The sequence below is a fragment of the Neophocaena asiaeorientalis genome, unplaced genomic scaffold (genome assembly GCF_003031525.2).
Source record: "Neophocaena asiaeorientalis asiaeorientalis breed wild unplaced genomic scaffold, Neophocaena_asiaeorientalis_V1.1 scaffold78, whole genome shotgun sequence".
Classification (NCBI taxonomy): Eukaryota; Metazoa; Chordata; class Mammalia; order Artiodactyla; family Phocoenidae; genus Neophocaena; species Neophocaena asiaeorientalis.
In genome coordinates, this window is record NW_020175018.1 from 10,326,853 (window position 1) to 10,352,034 (window position 25,182).

The following is a 25,182-nucleotide window of genomic DNA, read 5'->3' on the forward strand; positions in this document are numbered from 1 at the left end:
ATTTGTCAGAGAAGACTAGGGGAGATGTGGTAGGAGGAGTCCTGGTGGGGAGGATCAACTTAACTAGGAGACTAATCTTGAATGTCACTCATTATGTTTCTTAAAATATGAATTAAGGGCTTCCCTGGTGGCGCAGTGGTTGGGAGTCCGCCTGCCGATGCAGGGGACGCGGGTTCGTGCCCCGGTCCGGGAGGGCCCCGCGTGCCGCGGACTGGCTGGGCCCGTGAGCCATGGCTGCTGAGCCTGCGCGTCCGGAGCCTGTGCTCCGCAACGGGAGAGGCCGCAGCAGTGAGAGGCCCGCAAAACGCAAAAAAGAAGAAAAAAATATATATATGAATTAAAAACATCCGCTTGGTTTTCAAGGTCTTTCACAATTGGCCAACGCCTCTCTGATACGTGGTATTGTCAACAGAGCTGCAGCTATTCATTTCTTACGCTTTCCCAAGGAGTACCCTCAAGTTTACCTTCATATCATGTCCAAGTTCTAGTAATCCCCATTTCTGTGCTTTTACTATATGAAATACATGGCCCATCATTCTAGTATACATTTCACACTTCCTCTTTTAAGCCTTCCCCAATTACTCCATCTTACCTCAAACATTTCCTTCTCCAAATTTGTTGTACTTACATAAACCACACTATGTCAGCAATTATATATTGCCTTAGATTATTCTTACTTCCCAACTACACTGAATTTGGGCAAATGATATGTAAGTGGGCCCTCAATAAATGGCAGCTTTGGGCCAGGGACTGGGTATTTTATATGTGCTATTTTTAATCCTGAGATCAACCCTGTATGGCATTCTTATTTTAGACACAGAATTTTAAGATTCAGAAAACCCAACTTGCTCAAGGTCACAAAGCTACAATAACCAATACTGCTTAAGATGTACTATTCTAGGATGCCCTAAAGGGGTTCACATTCCAGCTCTCTTGTGCAACCCTGGGCAAGTTACCTATGATCTCTAAGTGTGTTTTCTTGTCTGAAGAAAAAAAAAAAAAAAGGTACTACAGTCATTGAGCCATAGTAGGGGTGACATAAAATAGGGCATGTACAGCATTTAGCTAAGTGTGCTCAATACAGGTTAGCTGCTATTACTGCCTGGCAGAGCTGGGGTTTTTACCTAGATTGATCCCAAAGCCTATATTCTTTCCACTATTCCATTGCCTCCATACATAACCCATTCCCATTTATATAAAAAAGCAAAGTGCTGAGAACAGTGGCTGCCCAGGGACTGAGTGGAATATACTTACACAATAATTATTTTTGTTGACACACGCACACAAAATTCATAAATTTCATGCATTTTTGAATTAAGAAAACATCTGAATGATCCAAACCAGCATAAGCTTACTATCATGAGTAATATGCCTTACAAAAGGCACATATTCACCAAGTGATTAACAAGGAAACAGAAAACTAGTAAGAGGGGAATAGGGTCCTTCTCCGAGCATCTACTGTGTTTGGTTTCATGCTAGAGGACTTTCCAAATGCTTCTTTTTGGTGTTTTACTACTGTATATTTCATCAGCATGACTGCACAGTTTAAATACACAATTGAAAGAGTTGTGATGATCTCATGAAGCTGCGTTCTGGGCACTGGATCCAGGACGTAACAATGAACTGGAACACTGAAGAGTCAAATGCAGAACAAGAAAAGTTTCACTTCTGTTTACTAGTCAAGCAACTAAGTGAAGGAATAAGCATTTTTTAATTTTTAAATTGTGTTATATAAAATGCTAACTTCTTGTTGGGACAGACTGCATTAGATAAATTTTTTTGCCAAACTTCCTATAATCTTTTTATTAATTTACAGAGAGAATATAGCACCTTTCATCCAAAGAACTGAAGGTGCTTTACAAACATTAGCATTTAGAAAACAAGTACATTTAAAAATCTGGATTCTTGCTGTTAAATCTCTTCGACTCCAGATACACAATTTTTTGGAGGCTGATGGAAAGCAATTCTGTTTCTGACAACGGAATAGGCTCAGAAAGAGTTCGTATTTGCTTTCACAGTACAGGCATTTTCCAAAACCTGGTGCTGGGCTTACAAAGCAAAAACACACAAATCTTAATGCAAAGAACAATATTTCAAACCTTATTTCAAAAGTGAAACACAGGGTTTAAGACATCAAAATCTTCCAACAGTTCTAGACATCCGGACAGATTGATGCAGGTTGCATATTAAAGATGTGCTCTTGATCCAGGCTTTTTAGGATCACACCCAAATGAACACATTTAGAGTTGTGAGATTTTTCAGGAAAAAGCATTAACCTAGGAAAAGCTAGCCAAGAGCATATCAGGAAAATGAGGAAAGGGGAGTAATTGGCAATTAAAAGTAGACAGTTCTCACTAGAGCCTAGGACATTTTATTAGAAACCAAGTATATCATAGGCAAATAAAAATGGTTATTACCCCCATTAATACAACATAAGGGATTTTACATTCAGCCTAGATACAGGGAATAACAGAGCCTCATGCCTACAAACCTATGACTTGCAAGTATTTTCCACCACATGATTACTCTATATAGTACATAGCCCTTATTTATCAGAGGGATCCAAATATTCCTTTTAGGCTTACAGAGTCCAGTACATTCACTCTCTCTTCCCTTTACATGTCTAATAGTAAAAACTTTTTTTTTCATGCAAAAAGCCATTATTCAGTTGAAGAGAAAAAAATCAGGCAAAACAGAGATGGCAATTAAGGAATGGACAGAATATTATTGGCACATGCCCAACTAGTGACAATCAAATGCAGTACACCATGACTTAAAAATAAAAGTCACATTACACAGGTAACTAAAACAACTACATCAATCTAAGCTAAGGAGTGTCAAATGGGAAGGAAGGGCTGAGGGTTACCAATTTTATTGGTACAACTTAAATGCAGAAGAGAGAAAGCACGTAAATACAATTTATGGTAACAGAAAAGAAAAATACTGCAGAAAGCTGTTCAAAGACCACACCAAGTTGTCTGCATCATTAATTTCCAGTGTTTCACAATTAGTAAAATACATAGCTACATATCCCTGTAAGATAAAAATACCTTTCCCCCTGAATTACACTGGGGTCAGGGCAGTAAAACAAAGCTACTGACCCAACAGTTCAAGTGTGTGCAGCAAATGTCTTAGCCACTTCTTTCTTACAGCTATACAATTAAAAACTACACAAGGAGCTGTGTGGTTGGAGGAAAAAATCAAAACACTATTGTGCTCGCTTAATAAAAGAAAAGCCCTGATGAAAAATTATGTGCCAAGAAGCTTAGACTATAAAGATTTTTATTGCATTTTTAGGTAACCTGGAAGTTCTTATCCTGAAGGGGGACAGTTGGTTTTCAAAACTACCTGAACAGATGCTAAAGTGCTTTATTAATTGGCTGGCTTCACAAAGATTTCCTGGAATGACAAAAATTAATTATAGTAGTAAAGGGATACCAACTATTTCATAAAATGGTTAATTCCAGCATCATTTATGACCACAATCATAAGAGACACTGGAACACTTGTCCTTATTAAGTGGACAGTTGCATATCAAGAACCGATCATCACAACCCTTTGGATATTCAAATTACTTACACAAAGCCGAAACATAGTATCACAGACCTTTACAAAAAAGGACAATTTGGTTTTTTCAACACTTTTAAAAATCTGCTTCAGATTACAGTTCACAAGTACAAGAGTCCTGACTTTTCAACCTTTCCAGTTGCAGTTAAAAAATGAACACTTTCTAAAAGTTAAGGTCAAGTGTTACAGTAAGAATGATTCCTATTGAAAAGTACATATATTTTACTTAATGATACTCATGATAGATTGTAAACTGGATTGATCACATTCTACTCAACTGGTATCAAATGAACACATCAGCATTACAAGTATTAAATGTTTTTCTATTACTAGAGAGGATATAAACCCAAACATTAATATGGCAGTTATTTCTTTAGGCACAGTTTAGTGATTTTTTTTTAAAATATATAGTATGGAATTTCAGTTGAAGTTTTAAACTTAATAACCAAAGGGTCAAGAACTCCGATTAGGAAAAAAGAAAAAAAGAATAACTTTCAGCTAACAATGTACACTGTTTAAAATTTCTAACACTTTAACCTATCTGGGTTTTATTTAAGATTACTTTATTAAAAAATACAAGGAATCTGAGAACAGATCAATACAATTATCTTAATGTACAAAGTCATAAGCTGTAGCAGTTTTTAAACTAAAATTTAAAAACACAACAAGGAGGGCAGCCCTTTAGACCAATTTATTTTATATCCATTTAAAATATCATCCAACAAAGGAAAATGAAGTTTACAGCTGGGACAGGTATACATAACTCGAGGCATTTGCAGTCCATCGTGCCCACTGAATAACAACTTTGCTGCTGAAATTTCTTAAAACTTACCGAACTAAAACAAAAGACTGAATAATACAAAAGGAGGAGTATTTCAGTGTAGTCTGTTCTGTCAATTGGCTTTTTTAAAAAAGGAAACATCCTGTTTCCCATAGACCAGTAAATAAGCAAGAGCTACATGCAGCAGTGTGAGTATTAAGACATTTCTCAAGTCTTCTCAAATGAGTCCAAGGCGGGGATGGGATGGGGGAGAAAACTGATAGAAAAACATTGCTATAGACACCATAACAAACAATAAATTTAGATAATTTAAAATTAAAAAAAAAGGCAAGAGGCAGCATTTCAGCAGCAAAGTGCTCAATAAAAAGTATATTGTAGAGGGTAATACACGAAAGTTGGGGTAAGAGGGCAGAAAAATGGGTCAGCAGGATGGGCGAAGGCCTCAAAGGAAATACGGCGTCGTTGTCCTGGGAGGAATAACACGTTCTGAATCTGGAACTGCCCGGAATAACTTTGGTTCTCTTGTATTTACATCTTTGAAGACCATGATCGAAGCAATATTTCCACAACGATAACAGTAATTAGGAGCAGACCATACTGTTACCAGCTTCTCATCAAACATAAATTTATAGCCTTCATGCACTAGCTGGTGTGCTCTGCAGATGAGCTTTAAGTTGTTGATATGAACAAACTGCAATTCAGAAAGGCTTTGTTAAGTATCCAGCACATTTTAAAAAAAATCAACCTACATATATAAGAAAATAAGCATTTAAATAAAGTATAAATACTATAATTACTAAAGCTCTCATGATTATAGAATCCATTCTACAGTTATCCCCACTAACTTCCATAAGTTATAGAGCCACTTTGGCCTGAGTTATAGAAATCATAGCAACATAATTAGTTAGAAGTTTCTGAAAGAAAAGCATTCTGTAAGTGCTATCAGATATGAAACAAAGTTTTTATGGTTTAATAATAAATATATTACTATCAATATCTATCATTTACTGAGGCTTTAGTATGGTTCTTACAAAATTCTGAAAGAGATTTATTATCCTTCTCTTGCAACTTCAGGAACCAGAGGCTCAGACAGGATAAAACTAGCTCTCTGACTTCATTATGCTGGATTTTACTTCACCCTGTGGTGTATGTGTATGTGTAAGTGTGTGTGTATATATATTTTTAACTGAAAGTAGTTAATCTCAAAAATATTGCTTATTCACAATAAATACATGTCAAATCATTATGTTGTATACATAAAACGAATACAATGTTATGTCAATTATATCTCAATTAAAAATATATACACAAAGAAATATATATATTAAAAAGTTGCTTATCTTGCCCTTGTTATCTCGTTACTTAATTGCAATGTTTGAAAGAAAAGGAACATTTATTTTACACATAGTACCAATGGATGCTAAAGGAGGTGCTTTTATTACGTGATCTCATTTAACATTAAGGAAAGACATACAGGATAAACTAGACAAGAAATCTGATATCCATAGCCACCACAGTTTGAGTAAACTAGACTAGAAGTTTGGTATATATAGCCACCATAGTTCTTTATGTAGTCCGTTAGCAACCAACAAACCACTTTTCTGAAAATGCTGGCTTTACCTCATTTGTGACCTTTGCACCAAAAAGCCAACCTGCTCCTCGGGGACTGATTGCCCAAGTATCCACATCTTCAGGATCTGACCAAACCAGATCACAAAACGCTCCTTTATGAGGAATTTCCTGGTTCCGTTCAATGGTTCGAATTTGATCCAGTGTTTTGATATCAGGAGATAAACCACCATGAACACACAAAATCTGCTCATCTATTAACTAGCAAAAAAGGAAAACAAAGAGTTGAACATATAATAAACTCAGTCATATATCTAAATCCATCAGTGAGTGCTAATGATATCAATATAACTGAAATGGCAATTAGATAAAAATATGCCAAGTGTTACTGGCAGGAAAATACTTGAGCTTTTTTTTAAAAAAAGATTTACATAAAACTTACAGCTGCTACTGTGAGCATGTCAAAAACTTTGGTACAGTATCTCCAGGCATTAGCGTTTCCGTATTTGGTTTGGCACTCATCTATGAGAGAAACAAAGAGTTCTCATTAATGAAGTTCTGAATCTGCTGATAAAACTAAGGAATACAGGGGAGTTCCCTGGTGGTCCAGTGGTTAGGACTCAGCGCTTTTACTGCCACGGCCCGGGTTCAATCCCTGGTCAGGGAACTAAGATCGTGCAAGCCATGAGGTGCGGCCAAAAAATAAATAAATAAATAAAATAAGTAAAGAATACATCTAATACTGGGACAACAGAAATTTGCTTAAACTAGGATGGCAAGTTATGATACATAGTTAGCCCTAGTAGGTCCTCCATGTAGAACCAGAAGGAGACCAGCGTCTAACTAGTCTAAGAATGTGGTCCTGCTTTTCATTCCAGAAGTGGCTCTAAGAACCAGCTGAAATTATTAGTCAAAATGCTATAATCAAGAAGAGTTGGGCTTCCCTGGTGGTGCAGTCTCCTAGGCAGGAGACACGGGTTCGTGCCCCGGTCCGGGAAGATCCCACATGCCACAGAGCGGCTGGGCCTGTGAGCCATGGCCGCTGAGCCTGTGCGTCTGGAGCCTGTGCTCCACAACTGGAGAGGCCATGACAGTGAGAGGCCCGCGTACCACAAAAAAGAAAAAAAAAAGAAGAGCTAAATATTAATTTCACATAACCCAAAGCAAAAGCTTTTGTCTTACTATTAATACGGGGGGAATTTCCTGGCGGTCCGGAGGTTGGGACTCCATGCTTTCACTGCTGAGGGAGCAGGTTCCATCCCTGGTTGGGGAAGTGGGGCCCCGCAGGTCAAATAAATAAATAAATAAACTTAAAAAAAAAATACTGGGCAATTCTATCAAACAGAGTAATGTATTTAATGTGACTACCTTATTCTAGCAGGATAATCAAACAAATTAGAAGAGCATGGATAATTCCCATTTCAACATTTTTCAGGCCTAGGTTGCCTCTTCTGAGATTTTCTGCAAATTGTGCAACTACATACTTGAGTTCCATTAAGTACCCCTGTAGTCATCACTAAGGGCAAACTGCCAATCAGTTCTTACATATTCTCAGCTGAACATTCTCTCTGCTGTCTACAACAGTTAATAGGGTACATTATCTCTTCTCTCAGTTAATACCATGAAGTTCTGCTCTTTGGCTTCTTCCTTAATTTCGAAAAAAAATGGATGTATCACTAATTGCCCTAAGTACAGCTGAAAATGATACAGGATATAAGACTGTGGGGTATGGTCAATCCTCATAATTTTCTAAATTATATCTCTACGTGAGGCAGGGTCCTTATTGTAAACGTCTCATGAGACAGCTCTAACATTGAGCTCAGTTTACCAGTAGGAATCTTGTGAATTTTTCACCTTAACACATAAGCAAAGCACTTGGTTCATAATAACTGCTAACCATATATTTATCAGTGTGAACTGAGGGCCCAATATAATAGCTATATATAGACATTTTTACTACTTTAAAATCAATGTTAAGTTCCATGATGACTAAAACTGTCTTCCTCCTGAGGAGCAGATGGGCTTCCTCTTATCAAACAAAACCATAGATGAACACTAGAGCACAGCTTGGGATGAAAAAAATTCAATACTAGATGTTGTGTTGTTGTCATTTTCTTCAGTCAAGGCATCTTGATTAAAATGTCCTCCTTCCTCTCCCCCTTTTACCTCTTTTGCCCTACACTGATATGTTGGTCAAATTCTGGGGTGTAATTATATATGTAACATTAATCTTATACAGTTGGAGCCAGTTGCTTTCACTGAGCTAACACCACATAATGTATTATCCAAAATACTGATTATTTTGCAAAAGAATCAAACACTTTTTATTCCAAATGATATTTGGCATTTTGTGAATGAAAATCTGAAGTAACTTCTAGAAAGGAGATAAATATTAGCCATCTAACTTTTCAATTCCTATTAACAGTATATCAACAATAAATTGTCGGGGAGTTCCCTAGTGGCCTAGTGGTTAGGATTTGGGGCTTTCACTGCTGTGGCCCGGGTTCAATCCTTGGTCAGGGAACTAAGATCCCACAAGACACGTGGGGCAGCCAAAAATAAATAAATAAATAGATAACAATACGCTGCCAAATTTCTCAATTTAATAATTGATAATGGCTGACAAAATCAGGAGTAAGAGAGTTCAGCTTATCTTTATAATGACAGAAGATAATTCAAAATATAAAGTCTAAAAACTAAAGGGTTATGAAATTAATATTTTCAAATCTCTCAATATCTTCCTTAATTGTGTTCAAGGAAAATTCTTATTAATAATATCAACAGGGCTTCCCTGGTGGCTCAGTGGTTAAGAATCCATCTGCCAATGCAGGGGACACAGGTTCGAGCCCTGGTCCTGGAGGATCCCACATGCTGCGGAACAACTAAGCCCGGGCGCCACAACTACTGAGCCTGCGCTAGAGCCCGCGAGCCACAACTACTGAAGCCCATGTGCCTAGGGCCTGTGCTCCGCAACAAGAGAAGCCACTGAAATGAGAAGCCCATGCATGGCAATGAAGAGTAGCCCTCGCTTGCTGCAACTAGAGAAAAGCCCGCGCACAGCAACGAAGACCCAATGCAGCCAAAAATAAATATATATATATATAAAATAATAATCTCTATAGTTCTGTTATCTACCTCCTTCAAAGACCTTCCTAACCTCATTTTGAAAAACTTTCAACCATATAAAAATTTTACAGAAGTAGCTATGTTGCTTTTAATGGCTGCATTCTATTTATGACCTGAGGTCCTGGTATTCTCTGGAGAAAGCACACAGATTTACAGTACATCCATCCAGTATAGTACAGTACAGCTATAAACTAACATCAATGAAGTGAAAACACTGATCACAATATTAAAAAACAAGTATGATCCCATTTTAGCTTGGGGTGTGTGTACACACGTATGTATAAACACACACACACATACATATATATAGGATAGGTTCTCAAACTGAGTGTGCAAAACATTCCCTTTCAGCAGATTCTAAGGTCCCACCCCAAAAGTGGCGCCTAGCAACCTACATTTTTAACAAGCATCCCAAATGATTCCAGTGAGATAAACTGAGGACTACACTTTGAGGCACTGATCTAGAAAGACATACACCAAAAAGTTAAAAATGGTTCTCTCAGACTAATAAGCTACAAGGATATACTGTACAGCACAGGGAATACAGCTAATATTTTATAATAACTTTAAAAGGAGTATAATCTGTAAAAATACTGAATCACTATGTTGTACATCTGAAACTAATATAATATTGTAAATCAACTATACTTCAATTTAAAAAAAAAAGAATGGTTCTCTCTACATATCAATAGTCAGATTTTCAACTGACTGAGGGAAGAAAAGGAGTTAAAGGTGAGAAAGTGGAAAAAGATTATCTGTATTTTCTAATTTTACTATGAAAAGCACATGTATGACTTGTGTGGCTTTTTTCCCAAAGAGGAAGGTAAATCAATATTCAGAATCAGAGAAATAGAAGGTCTTACCATAAAATCCATACACCTGTGTAATCTGTCTACTCTCATGATTTCCTCGCAAAAGTGTAATACGATCAGGCCATTTAGCCTTTAGTGCAAGAAGGTAAGTGAAGGTCTCCAAACTATAGTAACCTCTGTCTACAAAATCACCCTGTAAAGTAAAAATTTACAGTTACAAACAATACAATAGCAACAATATTTTTTAAAAATTATACCAAAGGGCACAAACTCAAGAGACACAGCCCAAAATAAGAAAAATGAAGAGTTACACATTGAATTATTTGGAAATTGGGTTTTAACAAAAAATTCAAATGGAAATAAATAAGCTGTTCCTACTAAATGTTTGTGCTAGTCTTATGCTACAGGAGCCTACAGGAACCTGCTGTGCAATTCTCTCAAGGATTTTCCCTGCAAAACCACCATTTTTTCAATTCTCTGTTACCTACATTAATAAATGTTTCTAAAAGATCATGTGTGAATCAAAAAACTTTAAATGAATTTCAAAAATCTTTTTAACTGTATCAAAAGAGCTGTCAACTTGAAGAAAATAGTTTTTTTGTAAAAGCAATTACCATAATTATAACAGTATTCTACATTTAGCTTTGTATTTAACAGCTGCATAAGAGGATATACTATTTACACTTCCCATTTATGTTTTACTCGGGCCAATATTAGACCAATAGGAAAACAGCTAAAAGATTAGAAAAGTGACCCAGAAATTTTCAGAAGGAAGAAAAATAACAGAAGGACTCAGAAAAAGTTCAACAGTAACATTATATTACAAAAAGAAAGTAAGCAAATATCTACCTTAACAGCAAATGTGTATATGTGTATATTAATCAATCCACAGATTAATAACAGGTGAAAATGAATGCTCAAAAAAAATCTGATAAAATAACAGTAAACTGAAGATTTATGCCTTAAACCTGTGGGCTATTTTACGGCCTAACCATTACTGAGGGCTACAGCCCAGTCCTGTGTATACAGCAGTTTACAAAAGCAATTATTCTCAACTAGAGGACACAGCAAAATGTAGAAAAGCATAGAATCACCTTTTCACGTATTTAAATAGTGATTGTCACATGACAACGAAATTATTACATAATTTACATGTAGTAAGTCAGATCCCTTCCATTTAAAATAAGTACTTGACATCACTGGTGTTTACATACCATAAATATGTAGTTTGTGTCAGGAACCTGACCTCCAGTTCTGAATAGTTCACAAAGGTCATAAAACTATAAAAGAAAGGCAATATATGCTGATTACAAATTCCTGTGAAGGAGTAAAATAATAAAACGGAGGCCAAACTGTATAAAGAAGCAGTTAATTAAGAGGACTTCAAATATTCACATTTATACAAAGAAATGAAGTGCAAACTAAACTGCCAAGCACACAGCTCCCAAGCCTTAAAAAAAAAAAAAAAAGCACTAAAATGAAGCTCAGTTATCACTAAAATCATTCCTAAGTCATTAATGTTATAGGCAACCCCCTTTCAAATTTCTTTCCTACTTCTCCCCATCTATCACTTGAAAATTTGAAATCATTTATCAATTACCTGTCAATAAGCTAACCCAATCACCTTGCCCCACCTTCAGCATCTATCTTAAAGAGACAAAAGATAAGGAAACAAGTGGATAAGAATTTCTTTGGAAGAATGAATTTACATGACACTTTGTAGTGTCGTAAAGAGCAGATCAACCTACCTTCTTACACTCTACTTTGGAAGAGGTGTACCCTCAGCTTCTACAGCTGTGGAGAGTCTTCTCAATAATCAGTAGAAAAAGAATAGTATATTTCACCATATTCTACTTGACTGAAAATTTAACTGACAAAAATGTGCGTTTGATAACTTCAGTCAACTCGATTATCCTAATCTTACTTCCTAAAGCCACAGTTTTTCTGAAAAAGGATTTTAGATTAAAGGAACTGACTATAATATACCATACCAACTACAACCAATAATTTCCTTCACATCTATCTTTTACACTTGAAAGTAGTATTACTACTTAAATTTCTAACACTTAAAACAGTACAGAAATATTAGTCATAGTGAACAAAACTGTAATTTAAAGATTAACTACTGAAAGTACTACCCTTTGTAGCAATGTTTCATAAGTCTGAAGAGTTGTCACTTGCTTAAAAAAAAAAAAACTTTAGAAAGTTTAAAATAAAATTTTCCTATCTTCTTAAAATTAGCAAGCAAACAAATGAAACAAATTCAGTCTCAGTCAACTGGTAGACTATTATTTATTCAAAATATATGCTGTCCATTTCTACAAAGTGGAATCCATTCCTTTGAAGGAATATACTTCTCACTTCCCACCGCACAGATATATATATGATGTGTGTATGTATATCATATATATGTATGAATACAATCACATACAATATGAGCAGTAAAAAAATAAGTATATATATATAAATACACTTTCAGTGTATATATATACACATATACATATATGTGTTTGTGTTACTTTGGCCTAGTAACTCCACTTCTGTGACTATATCCTAAAGGCAAAAAAAAAAAAAAGTCTGTATAACATAAAGAAAATGCATCATAGCATCATTTCTAATAACAGAAGAAACAACCTTCATAACTAACATAAAGGAATATTAATAAAGTATGATCTACCAATTCAAAGACCTGGACCTTAGGCAGTCATAAATAATGATTATAATGGAAACTATGTAGCAAAGTGGGAAAATGACTAGGGAAAAGAATGGAACACAAAACTATACCTCTAATATAACTATACAATTTTGTCATGTAAAAATTGAGTATGTACACACTCTAAGTCAGGAAGGAAACATTAAAAAGTTTTATGAAACAATTGCTTCTATAAAAGTGTGGTGAAAGAGTGTCCTTAGACTTTACTACTGATGTCTGTAGAAACACATTCTTGAATAAAAGCTTTGTAAGTTTCCATTTAACTTACATATATTTAATGGATGATCAAAAATTCTGCTTTGGGGACCCATAGTTCCTACTCCATATTGGTAGTTTTTTCCAAAATTCTTTAATATAATAAATATTTACTGAAAACATATGCAGACAATTAACCTTGTCATACATTACTGGAAGCCCATCTCAGTATTTCACAAATAATTTCTACCACCTATTGTATGTTTTTCATATCACACACACTCTGTAAATGTTCTCATTTTAAAACAAAACCAATCCCGAGAAGTGGATTTTATTCCATTATTAGAGGCAAGGAAATAGTTGGCTAACTCGGCAGTTTTTAAACTTTCTGGTTTCAGGACCCACTCATAGTCTTAAAAATTACAGGTCCCCAAAAAGATTTTGTTTATACGTTATATGAATCAGTATTAACCACATTAGAAATTTAAAGTGTAACACATACCTTCATACAGGTATGTGTTACAAAAGGGAAGAGAATTTTAATAACCTTTAGAGATAATGGTGCATATTCTTCTTTTAATACATCAAAACTTGACAATTGGTCTCTTCTCAAACTCTGTTAGATAAGTTGGTCTAACACTTTGAGTGGGTAACACACTGGTTATTTGGAAAATGGAAATGAAATTTCTTTATACATCATCAAAAAATATTTGTTAATTTACTCACCTCATCAGAAAAGTCTTTTAAGTATCAGAAGCTAGTAGCCTCATGGTGGTAAACTCAAATTTTCTAAAATTCCAATATTTCACTTGAAAACTCAAATACTGTCATCAGCAACAAATAACGTCAATTGTTTTCCTTGAAGTGACTGGCTCACTTCGTTCACTTTTGCAAAACAGTTGCCAAATACCTGTAGTTTGTCATTCATTCTCTCAGGTAAAAACAGCGTTCCATTTTAAAAAAGAGGCTATTTCAGCAGGAGATGCAAAGAACTGCACAAGTACTTTTCTTTGGAGCAAACCATTTTTCTTTGATATGCAGTAGATGTGCTTTATGCATACTTCCTATTTCATCACAGGGACTACTCAAAAGATGTTTCTACTGAGGGGTCAAGAGTGCCATTAATATTACTGCTTCATCACGGACATTCTTAAGTGATACTGGCATTTTATTTTACTGTACATGCATGCATACTGGTGAAAAATACAATGACAACCAGCATAGGCTGGTGACACTCCCTTGATTCATGCTGAGGCACCAACAGTTTTACCCTCAGTTGATTTTCTGCCAACTTACAGATGCTCAAGGGTCCACAGGCCATATTTAAAGAACTGAAGAGCTAGCTGAAATGGCTTCTTAAACAGCTGTTATGTACCCAAGCAGGACTTAACTTAAACCAAGCTCTGTCTGACACTGAAGTCTACAATCTCCTCACTAGATTATGTTGTTTCAATGCTTCTCAGCAACTGTATGCTTATCAACATTTCTTATGAGTTTATGTATACTCATAAACCAATCCTGCAATTCCAAAACTAGCCCAAGGGGAAGACAACTGTACAAGTCCCAAAAGATACACCTTACATTAGACTAGTCTGCAGACATTTAGAAGCTCCTCAAGTCCCATGTTTTTGATGAGCAATTGTTTCAAAGGGTCAAGTACAAGAGAAACACGGCTCAATTTGGTGGTAGTCTTAAAATAACATGGGCTGGGAGTTCCCTGGGGGCCTAGTGGTTAGGATTCCAGGCTTTCACTGACGTGGCCCAGGTTCAATCCCTGGTCGGGGAAGTGAGATCCCACAAGCCGTGCAGCCAAAAAATAAATAAATAAATAGCATGGGCTACCGGGCACCCAAATGAGTTTCAAATCTCAGCTCTGTCCCTCAGTAGCTGTGCGAATTTGGGTTAATTCCTCAATCTTTCAACTCAGTTTCCTTCTCTACAAAACCCTACCTCATAGGAACCTTAAAAAAAAAAATTGACATGCAATATGTGAAAAAGTACATTATTAATGTCAAAACACAAGATAAATGAAAGTAAGAATTGTACATTTGACTGAAGGTATATATAATCTATCAGTAGAAGTGCAAATTTATTATCTGAATTAATTTTAGCAGTTTGAAGTTGTCTCTAACTTCCTGACCTCTGATTATGACTATAATTCATATTATTGAAAAGTCTTGGGGAATTCCCTGGCAGTTCAATAGTTAGGACTCTGCACTTTCTGGGTTTTTTTTGCGGTACGTGGGCCTCTCACTGTTGTGGCCTCTCCCGTTGCGGAGCGCAGGCTCCGGTCGCGCAGGCTCAACGGCCATGGCCCACAGGCCCAGCCGCTCTGTGGCATGTGGGATCTTCCCGGACCAGGGCATGAACCCGTGTCCCCTGCATCAGCAGGCGGACTCTCAACCACTGCGCCACCAGGGAAGCCCAGGACTCTGCACTTTCACTGCCAAGGGCACGGGTTCGATCCCTGGTCAGGAACTAAGATCCCACAAGCCTCATGCTGCAGCCAATAAACACAGGTAACCCCTCAATTTTAATATTATAATCAAGGGAAAGCATTACTTGGTTTATTTCAGCTTTTAGAAATATGTTAAGGCACTGCTTATATTAATACCCTTTATGTTAGCAAAATACAAATATTTATTATACTTTTGGAGAGAAGTTCCATGGAAATTAAGAAGAACTCCTAAGGTCTACTTTAGAGAACTAGAATTTTAACAGATTAAATATGACATAGTGGGGGCCTCTATTTAGAAGCTGATAACATACAGATGTCATTTATTATAACCTCACACATCCAGAGAACAGACTGAAAAACCAAAAAGAAAAGAGCTAAGTAGTCAAAATAGAACTTTATGGGACTTCCCTGCTGGTCCAGTGACTAAGAGTCCGCCTTCCAGTGCAGGGGACGCAAGTTCGATCCCTGGTCAGGGAACTAAGATCCCACATGCCACGGGGCAACTAAGCCTGCATGCCGCAACTACTGAGCCTGCACGCTCTAGAGCCCTAGTGCCGCAACTAGAGAGAAGCCGGCAACGAAGAGCCTGCACGCCGCAACAGAGACCCAGGGCAGCCAAATTAAAAGAAAAAAAAAATAGAACTGTACTCATGGAGCAGCCCTCAATCACAACCAAGCTACACACATTTCTGCTCCTTTAGGCAGTCATAGTTAAGGTCCTGTAGGAATTCATAAATACTATATTGTTCACAAATATTATGTCTTATAGCCCCAACTCCATTGCATGCACAGAGCAGGCTATGAGTGTTCTGTTCAGCTTTCATTTCCCAGTAAAAAAGAAAAAACTACAAATACACAGTTTTCTAACTAGGCTAAACACTGACAGTAAGAGTCTAAAGATGAGGTGTACCCCACCTGTCAATGCTCTGAAACTCTTAAAAACAAACAAAACCCCAGCAGATGAAAAAATGAACTGTCTTTCTCATCCCATTCTAGCACTGACTTGCTGTAAAATCATGCACCAATAATTTTATCTTTCTGAACTGCTGCTATTCTCATTCCCACTAAGGAAATGATAAATTTTCAATAAATTTCAATAAAATTTTCAATGAAATATGATATTAAGTGAACAGAACAGAAATGAACAGAATGAATAGAAAATTAGTGCCTAACACCAAAGCATCTGCTATCAATCATAATAACTAGGAGCAGCCCACATTTGTATTTTATACCTCCCCCTGTCCACAGAGCAATAATGCTGCTTCACTTTCTAAGTATGATTTCAACAAAGTCCATGAATAATTTGACCACTGCTTTTATTCACTTTAACAGTAACCAGGAATCATTAATGTCACACAGACTGAGGCACCCTAGCCAACCACCAGCATTTTTTTTTTTAATATTTTGCAGCACAACTGGAAACAGACATGGACAGACAGTACAAAAGCTAAAAATCTCCGCATGAAATTTTACCTGTCCGTGTATGTCTCCACACACTGTTACTGGTGTTGATACTGGCTGGACATTTGACTCTTCCAAGAGGAGGTCACAAACATAGTCACATAGCCGCTGTAAGAAGAGAAAATAAAATGCAACCTTTTATTACAATATTAAAACTAAAGGCCAAATGCAAAAAAGACAAGAACTAATCCGTGTATTATGCCACAGGAAAGGAAACTATGATGATTCTGGGATTCGATTTCTGTCAGCTTTTACCTTCCTCTCACAATGCCTATTCCAAAATGCAAACTCCCTGGCTATACAGGTAATAGGTTCTAGAAGACAGAGAGCTCTGCAAGGAACTGTAAAATGATGTTTTTCAACAAAAAAATGCAAAAGTCAATAATTTTAAGAGGAAAAGGTTTTTACCTGCTAATTTTTGTGTGCGTGTGTGTGGTACGCAGGCCTCTCACCCCTGTGGCCTCTCCCGTTGCGGAGCACAGGCTCCGGATGCGCAGGCCCAGCCGTCATGGCTCACGGGCCCAGCCGCTCCGCGGCACGCAGGATCCCCCCGGACCAGGGCATGAACCCACGTCCCCTGCATCGGCAGGCGGACTCTCAACCACTGCGCCACCAGGGAAGCCCTTATCTGCTAATTTTTAAAGTACATTGCAAACCACGCACTTACCGAATATGACCCAGCAACTGCATTCTTGGCAATGAAAATTTATGATCACATAAAAAAACCTGTACACAAAGGTCCACAGAAGCTTAATTCATAAGAGCCAAAAACTAGAAATAAATCAGTTGTCCTTCAACAGTGAACAGTTAAATTATGGTACATTCACACCGTGGAATACTATTCAGCAATAAAAAACAAACTACTGACACATGACAATCTGTATAAATTTCAAGGGATTTATGCTGAGTGGGGAGAAAAAAAAAACACCTATCCCAAAAGGTTATATACTGTATGATTCCATTTATATAACATTCTTGAAATAAAAAATTTATAGAAATGGAGACCAGATTAGTGATTGCCAAGGGTCTAGGAGGTAGGGGCAGCAGGAGGGAGATGCGTATGGTTACAAAAAGGACAACATGTGGACTCCTTGGGGTGATGGAACTGTCTGTATCATGAATGTGGTATTAGATACATGAGACTACAGATATAACAATACTGCATAGAACTAAATACACACACAAATGAGTACAAGTAAAACTGGAGAATTATGAACAAGATCGTGGAGTGTATCAATGTGAATATCCTGATTGTGGTATTTGTTCCACAAGACATTACTACCAGAGAAAACTGGGTAAAGGGTACATGGGATCACTTGGTATTATCTCTTACAATTGCATATAAATCTACAATTATCTCAAAATAGAAAGGTTAACAAAATTAATCGCAAAATGTAAATTTAAGAGTCACTCTACCTTTTAAAAAGAACTCTAGGGGAACTTCCCTGGTGGCGCAGTGGTTAACAATCCTCCTGCCAATACAGCAGATACGGGTTCGAGCCCTGGTACGGGAAGATCCCACATGCCGTGCAGCAACTAAGCCCATGCACCACAACTACTGAGCCTGCACTCTAGGGCCCGCATGCCACAACTGCTGAAGCCCACGCGCCTAGAGCCTGTGCTCCGCAACGAGAAGCCACTGCAATGAGAAGCCCATGCACCGCAACAAAGAGTAGCCCCTGCTCGCCACAACTAGAGAAAGCCCACGCACAGCAACAAAGACTAAACGCGGCCAAAAATAAATATAAATAAAGAATCTGCCTGCCAACGCAGGGGACACGGGTTCAAGCCCTGGTCTGGGAAGATCCCACGTGCCGTGGAGCAACTAAGCCCATGCATCACAACTACTGAGCCTCTGCTCTAGAGCCCACAAGCCAAACTACCGAAGCCCACCCGCCTAGAGCCCGTGCTCCACAACAAAGAGAAGCCACTGCAATGAGAAGTCCACACACCGCAACAAAGAGTAGCCCCCGCTCGTCGCAACTAGAGAAAGCCTGCATGCAGCAACAAAGACCCAACACAGCCAAAAATTAATTAAGGAATTAATTTTTAAAAAAAGAACTCTGGTGGTCCAGTGGGTAAGACTCCACGCTCCCAATGCAGGGGGCCCAGGTGTGATCCCTGGTCAGGGAACTAGATCCCACGTGCATGCTACAACCAAGAGTTTGCATGCCACAACTAAGAGTTCACATGCCACAACTAAGAAGTCCACATGCCGCAACTAAAGAAGTCTGCATGCCGCAACGAAGATCCAGCGCGCTGCAACTGAGACCTGGCACAGCCAAAATAAATATTTAAAAAAAAAAAAAAAAAAGAACTGGGGGGGAATCTTCCTTCCATCTGAGACCAGTTAATACTACAGTCAGAGGCCCTACTAGATTTTATGAAGATCTGCCAAGAAAGGACAAATTAAACTACACAAGCATAATGAAATGATTTTAAACATTAATTAAGGAATCTAAATGCTACAATTTACTTAAATATATGAGAGACACACATTAACAGTTATAGCGGGCTTCCCTGGTGGCGCAGTAGTTGAGAGTCCGCCTGCCGATGCAGGGGACGTGGGTTTGTGCCCCGTTCCGGGAAGATCCCTCATGCCGCGGAGCGGCTGGGCCCGTGAGCCATGGCCGCTGAGCCTGCGCGTCCGGAGCCTGTGCTCCGCAACAGGAGAGGCCACAACAGTGAGAGGCCCGCGTACCGCAAACAAACAAACAAACAAAAACAGTTATAGCTACAACACTTTACACAGAGGCAAGCATAGGAGAGAACTCACAATGGGGGGGGGGGTGAGCAAGAAAAAAGTCCCCCCCCCCAAAAAATGAGGAGAAATCAAGCTGTTTAAAACATTTTCAAAATAAAAAGGTTTGCTCTTATTCGTAGGATAAGTTCCTGATCTTCAAATAGCACCTCAAAGGCAAGATCATCCTTTTGGCCTGGAGTCCTTCTGGCCCTGAGTAGGGAGCTCCTTCTGTGCTGAATTTCCTACAACCCTCAGATGCTTCAATAAACAATCCTTGGTCCAGATATATAATCCATCCATTATTTGTAAAAGGAACAGATACTGGTGAGTGAAACAATGTTTCTGAACTCAGAGCCTTAAGTTTATCATGAAAGATGGTCTCTAAGGTTCCTTCAGTTCTACTTTGCATTTGTTTAAAAAAAAACAAAAACAAAAAACCTCAGCTTTTTCCTTCCTATGTAGGGAAAAACTCAGTTCTTCCCTACTTTGTGCTTCTTTCCTATGTGTCTCCCTTACTAGTCACACAGAACACTCAGTTTTGACACTCCTGGTCACCAAGGTTTTTTCTCCCTACAATATGCAATTCTCTGCAACACCAGCGGGGTATCCTACGATTTAACTCAATTCTGACATTATCTACCAGAGATAGTGTCAGATCCCACAGGTTAAGGGCTCAGTCCCACAACACTGCCCCCCCGCCCACAACTCCCCTGCCAATATACACACACACTTCAGACACCAGTTGCAAGCCCAGGTTATCACCTGTGCTTCTAACCAACCGGGTATAGATCAGAGGTTCCAAAGACCTCCTCCTTAGGTTTGAATAATTTGCTAGAGCAGCTCACAGAACTCAGGGAAACACTTGCATTTACCAGTTTACTAAAGGATGTGATAAAGGATACAGATGACATCCACATTTAAGAGATATGTCGGGCAAGGTATGGGGAAAGGATGGAAACCACTGATCTTTTTACTATCACCATAGTTTTGCCTTTTCTAGAATGTCATATAGTTGGAATCATACATATGTTGTCTTTTCAGGTTGGCTTCTTTCACGTAGCAATACGCATTTAAGCTTCCTTCATGTCTCTCCATGGCTTGATAGCTCATTTCTTTTTAGTACTGAATAATATTCCATTATCTCAATGTACCAGTTTATTTAACGATTTGTCTACTGAAGGACATCTTGGTTGCTTTCAAATTTTGGCAATTATGAATAATGCTGCCATAAACATCTGTGTATAGGTTTTACAGTGGATGTTAAGTTTTCAACTCATTTGGATAAACACCATGACTGCTACATCATATGGTAAGGGTGTTTAGTTTGGTAAGAAACTGCTAAATGATCTTCCAAAGTGACTGTACTAGCCTGCATCCCCATCAACAATGAGTGAGAGTTTCCGTTGCTCTACAGTTTTGCCAATGTTTGGTGCTGTCAGTGTTTTGGATTCTGGCCATTCTAATAGGTGTGTAGTGGTACTGCCTTGTTGTTGTTTTTGTTTTGTTTTGTTTCTGGCCGTACCACGCGGACTGTGGGATCTCAGTTCCCTGACCAAGGACTGAACCTGGGCCCTCAGCAGTGAAAGCAAGAGTCCTAACCACTGGACCGCTGGGGAATTCCCACCTTGTTTTAATTTGCATCTCCCTAATGACATATGATATGGAGCACCTCTTCATAGGCTTATTTGTCATCTATATATCTTCTTTGCTGAGGTATCTGTTCAAGTCTTTGGCCCCTTTTTTTTTTTTTTGGCTGCGTTGGGTCTTCGTTGCTGTGCATGGGCTTTCTCTAGTTGCGGTGAGTGGGGGCTACTCTTTGTTGCGGTGTGCAGGCTTCTCATTGCAGTGGCTTCTCTTGTTGCAGAGCACGGGCTCTAGGCATGCAGGCTTCAGTAGTTGCAGCACATGGGCCCAGTAGTTGTGGCACGCGGGCTCTAGAGCGCAGGCTCAGTAGTTGTGGCACACAGGCTTAGCTGCTCTGCGGCATGTGGGATCTTCCCGGACCAGAGCTCGAACCTGTGCCTCATACATTGGCAGGCGGATTCTTAACCACTGAGCCAGCAGGGAAGCCCCTTTGGCCCATTTTTAATAGGGTTGTTTGTTTTCCTAGTGCTGAGTTTTAAGAGTGTTTTGTTTATTCTGGATAAAAGTCCCTTATCAGACATGTCTTTCACAAATATTTTCTCCCAGTCCGTGGCTTGCCTTCTCATTCTCTTGAAAGCATCTTTTGCAGAGCAACGTTTTTGTTTGTTTTTTTAATTTTCTTTTTTTTGGCTGCGCGGCTTGTGGGATTTTAGTTCCCTGACCAGGGATCAAACCTGGGCCCTCAGCAGTGACAGCATGAAATCCTAACCACTGGACCACCAGGGAATTCCCATGCAGAGCAAAGTTTTTAATTTTAATAAGCCCAGTGTTTCTCAATTATTTTTTTATGAGTAGTAGATTGTTTTGATTTGTCTGGGTTTTGTTTGGGGGATGGGGAACCAGGAATTTGTGGGGCTTTTTTAACAACTTCATTGAGATATAATTCACACATCGTAAAATTCACCCCTTTAATGTATAAAATTCAATGGTTTTCAGCATGCTCACTGTTGGGCAACCATCACCATAATCAATTTTAGAACATTCTCATCACCCCAAAAAGAAACTGTATACTCATTGGCACTCATCTCCCACCTCCCACAACCCCACCCCACAGCCCTAGGCAATCACTAGTCTGCTGTGTCTATGGATTTGTTCATTCTGGACATCTAGAAATGGGGCCTTTTGTGACTGGCTTCTTTCACTTAACATATGTTTTTAAAGTTCATCCACATTGTAACATACATGATTTGTTTGTTCTTCTTTATAGTTGAATAATATTCCATTGTATGTATTTACCACATTTTGCTTATCCATTCATCAGTTCCTGGACATTTGGGTTCTTTCCACTATTTGGCTGTAAGAATTTGATTTTGACACACTAAGTCTGCAATGCCTATCAGACTTCAAAGTGCCTAAGATGTGCTGTAAACAGCTGACCCAGTGAGTCCTGAATTCAAGGAAAAGGATGCAGGCTAGAGAGACCAATTTGGAGATTGTCAGGAAATATATATTTCAAGTCATGAGACTAGAAGAGACAACTAAAGTGGCTGCTTACAAATAGGGAAAAGGATAAGTTACAAAAAGGAGTCTTAATACTTCACACAGAAGTTAGGGACAGAAGGAGGAACCAGCAAAAGGGACTGCTTGATGAGGTACGAAGGAAACCATGAGAGTGTAGTATTGTGGAAGTCCGGTGAAGAAAATGTTTCAAAAGAGGAGTAATCAGCTATGTTCAATACTGATGGAAGGGGCTTCCCTGGCGGCGCAGTGGTAAAGAATCCGCCTGCCAATGCAGGGGACATGGGTTCGAGCCCTGGTCCGGGGAGATCCCACATGCTGTGGAGCAACTAAGCCCGTGCGGCACATCTACTGAGCCTGCACTCTAGAGCCCGTGAGCCACAACTACTGAACCCGCGTACCACAACTACTGAAGCCCGTGCTCCTAGAGCCCACGCTCCACAACAAGAGAAGCCACCACAATGAGAAGCCTGCGCATCTCAACGAAGAGTAGCCCCCTTTCGCCACAGCTAGAGAAAGCCATCGACAGCCCAACACAGCCAAAAATAAATAAATAAAATAAACAAAATTTTTAAAAAAGAAAATACTGATGGAAGGTCAAATTTTGGAGGAATAGAGTAGGGCCCAGAGAGAATATTCCTTTACTCCTAAATCAACAAGTACCAATTGCAGGATATCTTACACAAGTAACACAATGGCACAGTTCAGAGGTTAAGAGCACAGTCTCTGAAGTCAAAGAGATCACAGAACAATATCACCTCAATTTCTTACTACCTATTACTTAGCTTACTGTCTGTTACTTAGCTGTGTAACCCTGCTAAGTTACTTCATCTCTCTGTGCCTCAGTTTCCTCATCCACAAAATAGAAATACCAACCTGGGGGACTTCCCTCGTGGTCCAGAAGTTAAGAATCTGCCTTCTAATGCAGGGGACGCGGGTTTGATCCCTGGTCGGGGACCTAAGATCCCACATACCTCAGGGCAACTAAGCCCATGCGGCGAAACTACTGAGCCTGCCTGCACACCACATCGAAGAGCCGGAGCGCCACAACAAAAGATCCCACATGCCTCAATGAAGATCCCATGTACCACAACTAAGATCCAACGCAGTAAAATGAAAAAATAATAAAATAAAATAAGCTAGGAGGATATACATCAAACCCAAAACAGCAGTTGCCAGAGATGTCAACCAAAACGCATTCCACTTTCATCTTTGTTTATTTATTTTACTTTTTAAAAAAGCATGAAGGGGCTTCCCTGGTGGCTCAGTGGTGAAGAATCCGCCTGCCAATGCAGGGGACACGGGTTCGAGCCCTGGTCCGGGAGGATCCCACATGCCGTAGAGCAACTAAGCCCGTGCACCACAACTGCTGAGCCTGCGCTCTGGAGTCTGCGAGCCCCACTGCTGAGCCTGCGTGCCACAGCCGCTGGGGCCTGTGTGCCTGGAGCCTGTGCTCTGCAACAAGCACTGCAATGCGAAGCCCATGCACCACGGCGAGGAGTGGCCCCTGCTCGCCACAGCTGGAGAGAGCCCATGCGCAGCAATGAAGACCCAACACAGCCAAAAATAAATAAATAAACAAATAAATTTATTTTAAAATATATATATATATTGAGTTGGCCAAAAAGTTCCGTAACACCTTATGGGAAAACCCGAAGGAACTTTTTAGCCAACTCAATATATGACTCAATTTATTTGAAATGCCTGGAATAGGCAAATCCATGAAGATATAAAATAGATTAATGGTTGCTTAGGGCTGGACTTTGAGGTAAGGGGTAATGGGGAGTTTCTGTTAATGGGTATAGTTTCTCTTTGGGATGATAAAAATGTTCTAACATTGATTATGGCAATGGTTGCACAACTCTGTAAATATATTAAAACCCACTGGGAAAAAAACCCCACTGAATTATACACTTTAAAAATTAATTTTATGATATGTGAATTATATCTCATAAAACTGTTATTTTTAAATTAAAAATATATATTACTTCTTTAAAAATAATAATTACCACGTTGACCATAACCACTCAAATCTACTCCTTGTGGATAGAGGTAGCTGTCCTCCCAATCAATTTCAAAGGATCAGTGTTGTACAACATCCTCTTTCTATTATAATCCATTAGACCTGTGATATATAATTTATTATTTGTATAGTAATTAGCTCCCAAAGTTTACAATTACTGTTTGCATTTTTTTTTCACCCTAACTCACTTCCATCTAGCTTAAGGGTAGTTCCAAAGAACAAATATGCCATGATTGGCCTGTATTTTTTTATAGTCTTTCATTACCACCTCCCTTCTCAGTCAGCCAGAAAAAAGAGCACTACTTTTTTTAGGTTAGCCTCATAGAGCAACAATTTATACTTTTAAATGTACTTTCTGAAACTATACAATTTTTAAAATAAAACAATATAGTGATTTTTTTTTTTTTTTTTTGGCAGTATGCAGGCCTCTCACTGTTGTGGCCTCTTCCGTTGCGGAGCACAGGCTCCGGACGTGCAGGCTCAGCGGCCATGGCTCCCGGGCCCAGCCACTCTGTGGCATGTGGGATCTTCCCGGACTGGGGCACGAGCCCGTGTCCCCTGCATCGGCAGGCAGACTCTCAACCACTGCGCCACCAGGGAAGCCCTATAGTGATGTTTTAAAGTACCGATCT

The 25,182-nt window shown here is 38.9% G+C and overlaps 1 protein-coding gene across 1 annotated transcript in view; it reads right to left on the reverse strand.

Annotated features, from left to right (window-relative positions):
• Positions 1-1,688: 1,688 nt before the first annotated feature.
• The window catches only part of PPP6C (protein phosphatase 6 catalytic subunit), a 32,272-nt gene continuing 8,778 nt past the window's right edge, over positions 1,689-25,182 (reverse strand). Inside the window, exons 2-7 of the mRNA XM_024762392.1 lie at positions 16,695-16,790; positions 11,070-11,135; positions 9,907-10,048; positions 6,360-6,439; positions 5,969-6,178; positions 1,689-5,039 (exon numbers count right to left, since the gene is read on the reverse strand). Of these exons, the coding sequence (XP_024618160.1) occupies positions 4,791-5,039; positions 5,969-6,178; positions 6,360-6,439; positions 9,907-10,048; positions 11,070-11,135; positions 16,695-16,790 (843 nt within the window). The 3' untranslated portion in view covers positions 1,689-4,790. The remainder of the gene's footprint in view (positions 5,040-5,968; positions 6,179-6,359; positions 6,440-9,906; positions 10,049-11,069; positions 11,136-16,694; positions 16,791-25,182) is intronic.